Below are 12818 nucleotides of genomic sequence, written 5' to 3' on the forward strand. Positions count from 1 at the left end.
TTTCAAGTTTTGACTGGTTTTGATCCTTTTTTTTCTTGATTCGATTCTCATATAATTGTTTAAAGATAATGCACAATGTTTTTAAGCTGCTATAATATCCCAAGTTCGTGTTTTGCAGCAGGAAATTTAGTAATCTTCATTTGTTGGATAATCAGCAAAGTCATCTATCATTTTAGTTTACTAATCAGATTTGCATTTTCCTGCCAAAATGGCATTCTACTTAACAGGTGACAAACGCAACTGATCATGTTAGATTGGGAAACGATGCTCTTCAAACTGCAAAGAGTTATCAAAAGAGGTCAAGAAAATGCATGATCATTTCTGTTATACTGGTCTTGATCATCGCCGCCATTATCGTGATCCCCATTTTGAAAACAAGGAAGAAGTGATGATCACCACAAGAGAAAGTGACTTACTCAAACATAGGAAAACATATGTTACATAACATTTACGAGAAAATTATACACGAAATCTTTTTGTTGCTGTGATTTGTCCTGGTTTTGATACTTTTCCTTTCTCAAACTGGCTCTGCTTGAATAATTGAACATCTTATGCATCATAAGATATGGAATTTTTCTCTCCTTTCACTGACAACTTGAGAGAAAAATTAACTTCTGCAATACATGGACCATGACTCTGTCATATAATTGATATTTACATCCATCATTTTGGCTATTTAACTGCAACTTCAAAAGGGACTGTGGCAGGAGCTGTGAACTATGAATAGTTAATTGGTTAAACATATATAATATATTTGGATTGATGATTGAATAGGATTAATATTTGATTAATGATTCAGGAAAACAGATGCAAGTATGCATACACTGAGGTAAGCCTGAATTTTGTCAAATACTCTACTAAAACTAACTCAAATGGCTGAGAATGATCACATGAAACCAAACCTTGAAAGCATTAATAGATGACAATGGTAGCAAAACTTAAAAGATGTAAGATCTTATGCCACCATTACTCCAATCTTACCTGCTTCTTTCAAGTTGATGTTACCATGTTAAGTAGTCTTTCATGATCCCATCCTCATTTAAGGTAACTGATTTCAGATAGAATAGCCTTTCTTGTTAGCCTAATAGCTCATTTCATAAGCTTGGACATATGCACTCAAGTGCTGTTGCTGCCTGTGCTATCATCATACAATATCTCATGCATTACCACCTAATTTTTAGAATAATTTCAAATTTTGATAGCCTTACCACCTATTGTCCAATGTCCATAGCTATGCAGTATCATTGATTAGTTACCAAAAACAACTTCCCACGGAAAGTTGATTTCGCAGAGGTGGTTGTGACCCCAAGTGAACTTGACTTGCAATTCAGGGGTTCAAATATTATCACCTATAATATCTAACCATCATTGGGGCCTGGAACTGCCGAGCAATCCCTTAGACCGAAACCAACTTCTCTATCTGAGCATCTAATCATTGAGGAAAACAAGAAGTTAACATGAAAGTTCTAAATGCATAAAAATTCTTAAAGATGATTGAAAGGCCAATTTGATTTTGTGGTCCTTGCCCGAGAGGCTTATGGAATTGAGCTTTAGCAATTCGACTTGATGCAAAATGGGATTATGGACTGTCCTCAGACCACGATTTTGATAATCTCATTGCCTATAGCTTCAATAAACAAAATGCATATGCAACAAAATTTGTCAACACCAAGCTACTAGCACTCACTACTTACAAAGGTTTCCAACTTCAACCATCTATCCATACCCCGTGACTATGAAGAATACCTTAAAAGGCTAATATATTTCATTTCACCCGCATTTTTTCCTCACCAAAAGAATAGCAGGAACTCCAGCTTCTCCAAGACTCCAACTAAACTCATCTATAAGCAAATAGATTCAACTTTCAGACTTACAAGACTCTGCTAGTTAAATAACCCAACAACCAAATGGGAAATTTTGTTACTATCAGAATTGAAGCAGACACATGGAAATAGAGAAACAGTATAATATGCTTTTGAGCATCATGGATAGCACTATTTCGTGACAAAAAGCATGAGTATTAAATTATCAAAATATAAAAAGTCATGCCAAATGCCAATCAATAGCTTGGATTTTTCTTCTACAAATAATCTATTGTAAGATCACAAACTCCTAATAAAAACAAGCAAGGTAGCAATAAGATTATCAAAGCTTGATCATCTGAAAAAAGGATCTAAATTCAAGCAGCATAGCAAGACCAAGCTTGGATATCTAAAACCACATGATTTTAGGTCAGAGTTGAACATTCAGCACAACACCAGGAGTTCTCAAAATTTCACATTGAACAAGAGAGTTATAAGGAAATTGATCGAGCTATACGCAAGCTGTTATTTTTACTGAAAAAAAAAAAAAACAATAAAACAAAAAATATTAAAATTTACCATTTCCTTGAGGAAGTAACACCAAACATCAAATCAACAAGATCTAGCTAGATTTAAAAGAACCAGAGAGATAAAGAAAGAACATCAAATCTAACAGAACATACAACATGGCAGGCCAAAAGATAAAAAGCGACATAGTTATACGCCCGAATCTCGAAGGAGGGAAATAAATCTCTAACCTTGAATTTGATTGAAGCTGAGAGAAAAAAATAGAAACAGTGAAGGAAATAAATAAAATAGAGTCAAAATTTGTAGGTTGAAAAGGTTTGAATTTGATGTATGGTTGGAAAAAAAAGAAGGTGCGTATTATCATGGCGAATCAGCTCCAACGTGCCTCATTATTCAGATCGATGGAGAGAGAGAGAGAGAGAGAGAGAGAGAGAGAAACAGCGACAGTGGATCCTGTCATCTATGGCAAAATACTGAAAATAAAAATAGTGAAATTGACATCTATGGATTTAAGCAGAATTATTATTATTAAATATGATTATGGTAATTATCAATTACAGTGTGTATTGTTAAAATTAAAAATAATTTTTTATATTTTTAATTTTTATGTTTTGAGTTTTAAATTAATTTTTTTTATATATTTAAAAAATATTATTTTAATTTTAATAATACCTTTTAAATGTTATCAAATTATAAAGTCGTAATCATTATAAATTTATAATAATAATAATCACCATAGCATATACTTAAAAAAGTGTCACCAAACTTCGGACAATTTACGCAAATAAAATGATTGAAGAAAACGTTTACGCAAATACAACATTGACAATTTTCAGACGCAAATGCAATAAACGCAACTATATATAATCCGCTACACCCTGTAGCGAAAATCAATTGCACGTAATTCGCTATAGGGTACCGCGGATTACGTTGAGGGCTGATTTAGTCATAAACCGCTACACCCTGTAGCGGTTTATGCTCAAATGGTGCTACACTCATAATCCGCTACACTCTGTAGCGGATTATGAACAATGTGGATTGATCGGAAGATGCCTATATATACCAGTCTTACAGTAACAACTCGTGATGCAAAATGTACGAAGTTATACAAATACAGTGCTCATAAATAATAAGCCATAGAAATATAATAGGCACGAGGCATTAACAGTAACACGGATTAAATTTCTACATTAGGCATAAATCATAAGTCATACAAATAGGTCAGATCCAAGACTAACACAAACACACGAAAGGAACTAACACTAACATCCGAAAGCGTAAATTGCTACAGGAGAATATAAAATTCAAAAAACTAGAAGCACACAGACTATAAGTCCTACGAACTACCGGCAACGGTGGAGCCTCTCTGGGGGCAAGACCTACGCGTGTGCCCAGGCTATCTGCAGAGCCCGCACCGCTTCGGTCGGTTAGGGTCGGCCTCATCCATGTTGTTCCGGATTCTGGTAGACCTCGGTCGGCCATCACGGCAACGCCTCAAGCTGGGGTCCGGAATAACGGTCGGACCGTCATAAGATGGCCAAAGTCCCTCCGGTATTGGCGGCACGAAACCCATCTGGTACACCCTTAACACCTTCTGCATGGTGTAGACCTCGTCGACATAGATAGACCAGTCAAGCCATGACTGGGCACAACATGCAATCGCATGGCAACATGGGTAATGGAGAGCTTGAAAGTATCCACAGTCGCATGTACGGTGCTGGAGGGAAACTCGGTACGTCCCAAGTGAAAATCTCCCGGTGGGCGTCGTCTCGGCAACGGTGTACTCAGACTGCTGTCTATCGAACAGGGTGACAGTGAAACATCTGGAGTCTTTCAAGTTGCGCTCCATCGCCTTCATAAAAGACTGGCAGAACTTGGCACCACTGGCCAATTGAGCCTCTGCCGTCTGACCACGAATCACGAACAACTCCGCTAGCCGACCATATGTGGACTTGACTAGGGCGGTAACCGGAAGATTCCGTGTACCCTTCAGAACAGAATTAACACACTCAGATATATTGGTCGTCATGTGACCAAACCGTCTGCCACCATCCTGGTGCTGAGTCCACTTATCGTATTCTATTCTGTTCGCCCAATCACACATTGCCGGATTCTCAGTCCGCATTATATCAAACCAATAGTCAAACTCTGCCTCAGTCTTTGCATAAGCAGCGTTCACAAGCAAACGCTTTGCATCTGTGCCCTTGAAACTGAGTGCGAAGTTAGTTGCAACATGCCGAATACAAAATGCTCGGTACGCATGCGGGGGTAACCACCCACTGTTCGGGTTCTCCAGTGCAGCCTTGATGCCATTGTGCCTATCTGAAATGACCAGTATCCCCTGTTGCGGAGTCACATGTTGCCTCAGGTTGGTCAGGAAGAAAGACCAAGACTCGACACTTTCCCCCTCCACGAGACTGAAAGCAATAAGCAAGATGTTGGAGTTCCCATCTTGAGCGATGGCCAGGAGCAAAGTCCTTCCATACTTGCCATACATATGAGTACTGTCTATGCTTACCAAGGGCTTGCAATGTCGGAAAGCTTCAACACAAGGAGGAAACGTCCAGAAAAGACGATGAAAGTACACGGTTGAGTCATCCACGTCATCACCGACGCGAACCAGAGATGTCTTCAACAACGTAACCGTCCCTTCCATGGTGGACTGCATACCAAGGATCCAACGAGGTAGCTCGGCGTAGGACTCTTCCCAATCCCCGTATATCTGTGCTATCGCCTTCTGTTTTGCCAACCACGTCTTCCTGTAACTTGGCTTGAACCCGTACGTTCCTTCGGTAGCTTCTTGCAACACCTTTATCGATACCGCCGCATTGGCGCGAACCAGAGAAAAGATCTTGGCACAGATCACGTGATAATCTAGTTGTCGGTGGTCGCTGGATATCGATGTAGGCAAGCATGTGTGTGGTCCGTTGTACCGCCGAACCTCCTAGGTTCCCTTCCGTGCTCGAAGGCTGATGCGAATCATCCATGTGCAACCCTTCCCAAACTCCTTGCATCTCCCATGGTACTTAAGATGATGTGACTCCATCACTCTATACTCAACACCGCGCCGAATGCTGTAATCCTTTACAGTAAGCACAGCTTCCTCCTTACTATGGAAAGATTGGCCAACTTGAAATTCAGCTACAGAATTTTCCTCGTGCAAGCCTCGACCCCCAAAGGTTGGTGCTGGATCTGTCGGTTGGCTGATGGCTCCCAGATCCAGGGTAGAATAATGTGCAGGTTGCTCATGTGTGCCGGCACTTGACGGTGGTTGACATGTTCCTGGATTTGTCGGAATTTCATCATCGCTGTCCCCTCCAATGCCAACAGACTCTTCATCGGAGTCATCCTCTTGCATAGCATTTTCCACCCGATCCGGTTCCCCCTCATGTTCTACATCTGCAGATGGATGAGTTGAGGTGAATGCCCCAACTGGACCGGCTGGCCGATACTCCAACAAACACTCAGGTGCAACGACAGGCATCGAGGTGGAGGCACCACCCATCGTGGTGGACTGGGGGTTTGGAGCGGATACACCAGAACTATCGATCCCATGTTCCAGCTTCGCAAACAACTCATGTATTCTCACTTCCGGAAAACTTCGACGATAATGAAACAACACCCGCATATCTTCATCTGTTCGTAACACGAACGTTTCATATTGCACGCCGGTTGACACAACCGCAATAGGTATCTTGTAGAACAGTTTCTTCACCCACTTTTTGCCACCCACGGCCAACTTCTGCAGTATACTGCTCTTCAGATCCAACAGTGTATCAGACGACCTGACAAAAACACTCAGCGGTTCTCTGTCTGTAAACTTCACACCGTGCCTCTTACTCTTTTTTATTTTTCCAGAATGATGCACTAACACCAAAAAGCTCTCTTCACTCTCCATTCCTCAAGTGATGAATGAATGAGAATGACACTCTACACAACTTGTTGGGTATATATAGGCATCTTCCGATCAATCCACATTGTTCATAATCCGCTACAGGGTGTAGCGGATTATGAGTGTAGCACCATTTGAGCATATGTAGCGGTTTATGACTAAATCATTCCTCAACGTAATCCGCGGTACCCTGTAGCGGATTACGTGCAATTGATTTCCACTACAGGGTGTAGCGAATTATATATAGTTGCGTTTATTGCATTTGCGTCTGAAAATTGTCAATGTTGTATTTGCGTAAACATTTTCTTCAATCATTTTATTTACGTAAATTGCCCCAAACTTCTATTATATATCTAGATATAGAAAAAATTTAGGGTACAGATTTTTTACTTAAATGTTTTTCTATTAAAAATTCAAATTCATATTTTTTTTAGTTAAAATATAATAAACCAATTTTATATTTATTATTATTATATATTTAATTTATAAAAGATAGCTATATTATGTATGAACTTTATTATTTTAATTTAAAAAAAATTAAATTCTCAATTTTTATTTTACTAACTTTTTTATTGTAGAATTACTTCATATATTATCCATTAATATATATTCTTAATCAGTCTTTCCTTTAATTAAGTATTAAGATTTTGATTTTATTTTTTTAAATGTAAAACTTTGACTACATTGTTTTACACTTTTACCCGTCAAAATATTTACAAGTCAACAAAAGATTAATTACATATTTGTCACGTTGAATAAGTTGAAATTCTAGGACATTTTAACCGAGGGAACCTATATATATAACCGCTATTCATGATCCCTATAATATGATTATTTCGACTTACATACAAATAAATAAAATTAAAATACAAATTTGAATATTTTCCGAACTAATATAAATTTACACCAACCATTTTATTTAAAGAAATTACATTTATACTATTCTTTGGTATATTTATATGTGTATATTTGTTATTTTTATCAATTAATTTTAATATTAAGATAAAAATGATATATATATATATATATATACAAAATGTACATAAAATTAATATATATAGTATCTCCTAATTATAATTTATAATTTTATATCGAAGAATGAAGATGATACTATCATACTAATACCAGCAAGTGGATAAGTGATTATAATTTATAAATTGAAGTAACCATACACGCCAAGTAACATTTAAAAGATCCACAATATATCACAAACACCAGCTTTTAAGTTCTAACTTCTAAGGTAACTGCTTGACCCCATTTTTGGTCAAAATTTAAACCCAAATACAGATAAAAATACGTGTACTAAATTATATTAAAGCACACTTTCTTTTGTTTTGGGTCTCATCATCACAAATTAAAATTCACTAAGCTCCCAAAAATTTCTTGCTCCAAGCCAAGAGTATAGGTTCTGTGGCAGAATTTAATTATTCGTTTCTTGATGAGTATCTTGAAGTCCAATACTTCTCTATTTCATCAGCTGTTCTTCCGGGAATTCTTCCGGCAATTAAGGGCCACCTGCTATGGAAATTAATTAAAACAACATATATTATTATTTTCTTAAGCTTATTCATATTACTATGTTTTGAAAAGCATCTATATTTTTAAAATAATCTTACATATTCAAGTCTTTTTATTAATCAAGTCTAATCAAATTGGTCTAACATAACAAAAAGCAGTTATAACTAGTATTATTCTAAGTTTTATTGTTTAACTTAATTAAACTTGGTTCATAAAAAAACTTGGATATGTAACATTATTCATATTTTTGTTATTAGTAATATAGTGCTTAGTTTTAAAAATAGAGTTTAGTTTTATTGCACTGATAATGTAAAATATTTTACACAATACAATCATGCAATCACATTTATTTTTTGGATGACAATATAAAAAGTAATTATTTTTACTAATTAATTACATTGATAGTACATCAAAATTAAGTTCTTACAAATATGAAACAAATTTAAGAATAGATATAGTGACCTGTCCCCAACAAGTTTATACATCCTGGAAATAAGAGTTTTCTCATCCTCCGAAAATTCAACCTTGGAAGCTCGATTGGACACTTGTTCTGCACAATATAAAATCTCCAAAAATAAAGCACTAGTCATCACTTGCATCAATCTAAATGAATTATATTGCGTCATCATATATAACTCATCAAATTAGAGACAGAAAAAAGAAGAATGTATACGTATGTAATCATCAATATGATCTCAATAAAATAAAATCTATATAATTATTCGATCCAATATTAAAATACCAAAAAGAATGGTAGTAATTAACACAAGAAAGCATTACATGTTAGTGAGAAATATTATATTATATTATATTATATAAATTAGAAGAAATGGAGTATAATAAAATTAAAAGGATTATTATATATTTATATACCTGTAGAGTTTGCAGAAACATGTTGAGAAGAAGAAGAAGAAGAAGAGTGATCTATGTCGTCCATTGTCGAAGACAGTTTTCAACGAAAGATATATAGATAGATGCGGGGAGTAAAAGATATGTTAGGGGATGAGGAAGGTTATGAATTTTGTTGCTATTAATATATAGAAGCCGGATGATTCTTATTTCTTAATTAATTAATCAAAGGCACGTCAATGGTAGAACTGGAACAATAAAATGGCTATAGTAAAGTACAGAGAAGAATGGTAGTTGAACGTATTTGTGACCCTTAGGTAGTTGAGCTTTACCATGTTACCATGTATGTTAGTTGAAGTAAATAATAAATTTAGAAAATGTTTTAGATCTTTGAAATATAAAAATGAGCGAGAAAAAGCATAACAAAATATAATATACAATTAATTTTGTTGTTAAGAATCAATACAATGGCAACGAATTATAATTTAAATGGTATAATCTTTTTATACTCATCTAAAGATTGCGAGTTCGAATCCGAAATATATATATATATACTTTAGCCGGTTTTAATTTCGCAAGTCGAGTCTGAAGTTTATACTCATCTAAAGATTGCGAGTTCGAGTCTTGAACTTGATTATAATATATACTCAATATATATACTCTCTGGTCGGTTTTAATTTTACAGGTCGAGTCTGAAGTTTGATATCTGTATTTTGGAACTTCAATCTGTATATTATGTTTATAGCTTTCTTTAATCTTATCTATTCGTTTTACGATTATCCATGCGCGTGTGACACGATTTTTCTATTTTTGTTTTTGTTTAACTTATTCTTCAAGACTCCTAGATATGATTTCTTTTAACTATATTTATGTACGTATTTTATTTTTAGATGTCGTAATACCTCATCACCTCTACTTTATGACTTAAGCGTAAGGTTCTGTGTAGTAGGGTGTTACATTATGGTATCAGAGCAGTTCGTTCCAGTAGAGCCTGAGGGACGGACTGACTATACTTCTGGGAATACTCTGAATGTGTGTATATGCTAATTAGGATATCTAATTAATATATGTGGTATATTTGTTTATGAGCACGCATTTGGGACTTTGAAGCATTATACTTGAGATATTGAGACTGATCACCTTAATATTAATGCAGAATCTGAAACCACTATGAATAATCCCGTGAACTTTACGAACGCTTTGGAGAACATGGCTGCTGCTATGCAAGCAATGGCTGAGACCCTTGGTCAGCAAATTGATAACGGAAACAGGAGTAACGGCGGAACAATGGAACGAGCTTTGAGAGCGCAACAAGTGCCTGAAGATCGGTGTGTTGAGTTTGCTACTTATCAACTAATGAGTGAAGCTCAGTATTAGTGGCAGGGACTGATGCCTTCTGCAACGAGATAATGTTGCAATCCCTTGGAATGTATTTTATATGAGTTTTATAAGAAGTATTTTCCAAACTCAGTAAGGACGGCGAAGGAACTTGAGTTGCTACAACTGAAGTAGGGTCCTATGTTAGTGGCAGAGGACACTAATCGGTCTGAGAAATTGTGTCGATTCACTAGGATTTGTCAGGGTGCTCCGAAAAATTTTGAAGAATGGAAATGCATAAAATATGAAGGTGGTCTGCGGAGTGACATCCTAACTATAGTAGGCCTGATGGAGATCAGAATTTTCTTTGAACTGGTAAACAAAAGCCGAGTTGTTGAGGATTGTGCAAGAAAGGCCATGTCAGACAAGGACGATCACCGAGCTTTTGTTATGAGAGATCAGGGGAAGAACTTCGCACCTAGAGGATAGAATTTCAAGCGAGGAGGCTATATTCCACAAACACATTAGGGCCAATAACACCTTCCAGAGATTCAACAATAACAACAATCAGGGAAGAGGCAAAGAAAAGCAGATTCAGAATCCTCCTAACAACTTGACATGTAAGAGATGTGGGGCATATCATCTGAACACTCCGTGCAGAGCTGGACTAGGTGTATGTTATATGTGGTTCGTCCCATTTGCTCCGCGTTAGTAATTGAGCACTTAGGCAGTAGCGAGGATTGTGGTTCACCCTACTTACTCTGGGTTAGTATTTGAGATGCTTAGGTAGTATGCAAGGGTTGTGGTTTGTCGCACTTGCTCCGAGTTGAGTTCGTAAACACCCGCTTAGGCAGTACGTAGTAGTAGTGGTTCGTTCCATTTGTCATGGGTCAATCGGGTAGTATGCAAGGGGTTGTGCCTCAATCCCACTTGCTCCACGATGTGGTGTTTCCGTCCAGGGTTAGCCACCCAACATGTCTGGTTTGGTTGTATAACCAACAAATGATATCATCGACTATAGGATAGACATGCATCATATGCACTTGTTTGTTTTGCTTGAGTATGCATTTGTTTTGACTTGTCTTTTTGCTTAACTGTAATTAACTACTATTTGATCTATTTATTATATCTGCTTCCTATATTTGTATTTTTTTATTTGTCTTGTATGTGTTTATTTCTGAGAGATCCTTCAGTGGTGGAGGAGTGTTGAAGGTTGTTCCGCTTGGCGATTGGGAGGTTACAGAGAACGGAATATGAAGTGTTAGACTAGGATCCCTAGATATAGTCACCTTATTGCTGGTTTAGTGAGAACTCTAGGATTTTGATATGGGTTGTTGGAGTTTTGGAATGTCTCTAGCTTTTCAGGGCATTATTTATTACCTATGAGGGATACTTGACCATACTGAGAACTCCTGATTCTCATTCCATACATATTCTGTTGTTTTTCAAATACAGGACGTGAGACACCTCGCTGAGCGTGCTAGAGATTCTCGGATAGCTTTGTATTTTTGGGAATTTTGTAGCTTGCATTTTGTATATGTATATAAGTAGTATTCTCCATCTTGTACATAACTTATATTTTGTTCCTCTTAAAGGTTAAACTCAGATAAACAGAATTTATATTTTTGTCCTTTGGATATATATATATATATATATATATATATATATATATATATATATATATATATATATACATACACTCTGGCCGGCCTTTGCTTTACAGGTCGAGTCTAAAATTTGATTATACTTATTCGTTGGAACCCTATATAAATCTATCTTTTAGTTTTCTGCATAAACTTTTTTGTCTTATCGTTTTTCGTGAGCGATGCATCTTCGGTTTTATTTTGATCATACCATTTTTTTTCAAGGCTCCTATCTATATTATCATTGTTATATATATATGTATTTTACTTTTAGAGGTCGTAGTGCCTCGCCACCTCTAATTTACGTCCTAAGTATAAAGTTTTGTGTGGTAGAGTGTTACACTATGTGTGGTAGAGTGTTACAAAATAGATTTTCTGGAGGCATATTTGATTCTAAAGAATATTCATAACCATTTTACAGTTGGGGATAGAAACATTGTTTCCAAGTTTCATGATCTTTTATCCAAGAATGTGATGTGCAATTTGATTTTGTGCGAAGGAATGCAAACCATGCCGTGGACTGGATAGCAAAAGTTGGGGCTAGAAGCAACGCTTCTCATACGGTTTGGCTCAAATCTGGGGACAGTTTGAATCTTATTTTGCAGAAAGATATAGTTGCTGCTAGTTTTTGTTTTTCTGCTCTTTGAACTTGTTTTTTTTTCTAGTGTGTTTTAAGTAAAAAAAAAAAAACAAAATACAGCATATAGATGTAAACTAATTTGAGTTGATTAAATAATCAATTTATTCGTTCGCTTAAACAAATGTCATGATTCGAATTTAACTTTATATATATATACAAAAAATCATTAGCCAACGAAACTCTCAAATAGAACTTCAATATGCAACATATTAGTTATTAACAACTCAAATGTACAGACATACCAAGTATTCAAATGTACTATTATTTTATTTTAATTGTTTAATATATATATATATATGTATGTATGGTTAGTCTAAATTATATATCTAATTTATTTGTCAATATTTTTATCATCAAAAAAAGAAAAGAAAAAAAATTAACAAATTGCAAGTCAAGAAAATAGCACTTAATAGAATATGTTTAATTTATTAATGCTAATGTTAATCACTTTTTAACAACAACTCAAGTGTAAGTAAATTTTGGACCAATAAATTTAAAGATAAAATAAGTATATAAAATAGAAGTCATGAAGCAAATTGGCAGTGATGATTATTGATACAAATATATTCTTAAATTTGCTTACATCTGTGATCAGCACAAAGTTAAATCTACAAATACCAACACTTTGA

At 35.6% G+C, this 12818-nt stretch overlaps 1 protein-coding gene and 1 long non-coding RNA gene across 3 annotated transcripts; both read right to left on the reverse strand.

The window, feature by feature from the left end:
- Positions 1-270: 270 nt before the first annotated feature.
- On the reverse strand, positions 271-2796 carry LOC148547109 (uncharacterized). The gene is made up of 2 exons (XR_015896299.1): positions 982-2796; positions 271-614 (listed from the first exon to the last, which is right to left on the reverse strand). It is a non-coding gene; the product is annotated as an uncharacterized LOC148547109 (long non-coding RNA).
- A 4633-nt stretch (positions 2797-7429) lies between these two features.
- LOC107612070 (transcription factor CPC) lies at positions 7430-8832 on the reverse strand. 2 transcript variants are annotated; one of them, XM_016313905.3, is made up of 3 exons: positions 8614-8832; positions 8203-8290; positions 7430-7737 (listed from the first exon to the last, which is right to left on the reverse strand). In XM_016313905.3, the coding sequence occupies exons 1-3, from the start codon at positions 8675-8677 to the stop codon at positions 7647-7649; spliced, it is 243 nt and encodes an 80-aa protein (XP_016169391.1). In that variant the 5' UTR covers positions 8678-8832; the 3' UTR covers positions 7430-7646. The 2 variants fall into 2 exon arrangements, with proteins under 2 accessions (XP_016169391.1, XP_088353332.1); XM_088497206.1 differs by having other exon boundaries at positions 8203-8306.
- Between the last annotated feature and the right edge of the window lie 3986 nt (positions 8833-12818).

The sequence above is a fragment of the Arachis ipaensis genome, chromosome B8, assembly GCF_059453495.1.
Source record: "Arachis ipaensis isolate K30076 ecotype BB chromosome B8, ASM5945349v1, whole genome shotgun sequence".
Lineage (NCBI taxonomy): Eukaryota > Viridiplantae > Streptophyta > Magnoliopsida > Fabales > Fabaceae > Arachis > Arachis ipaensis.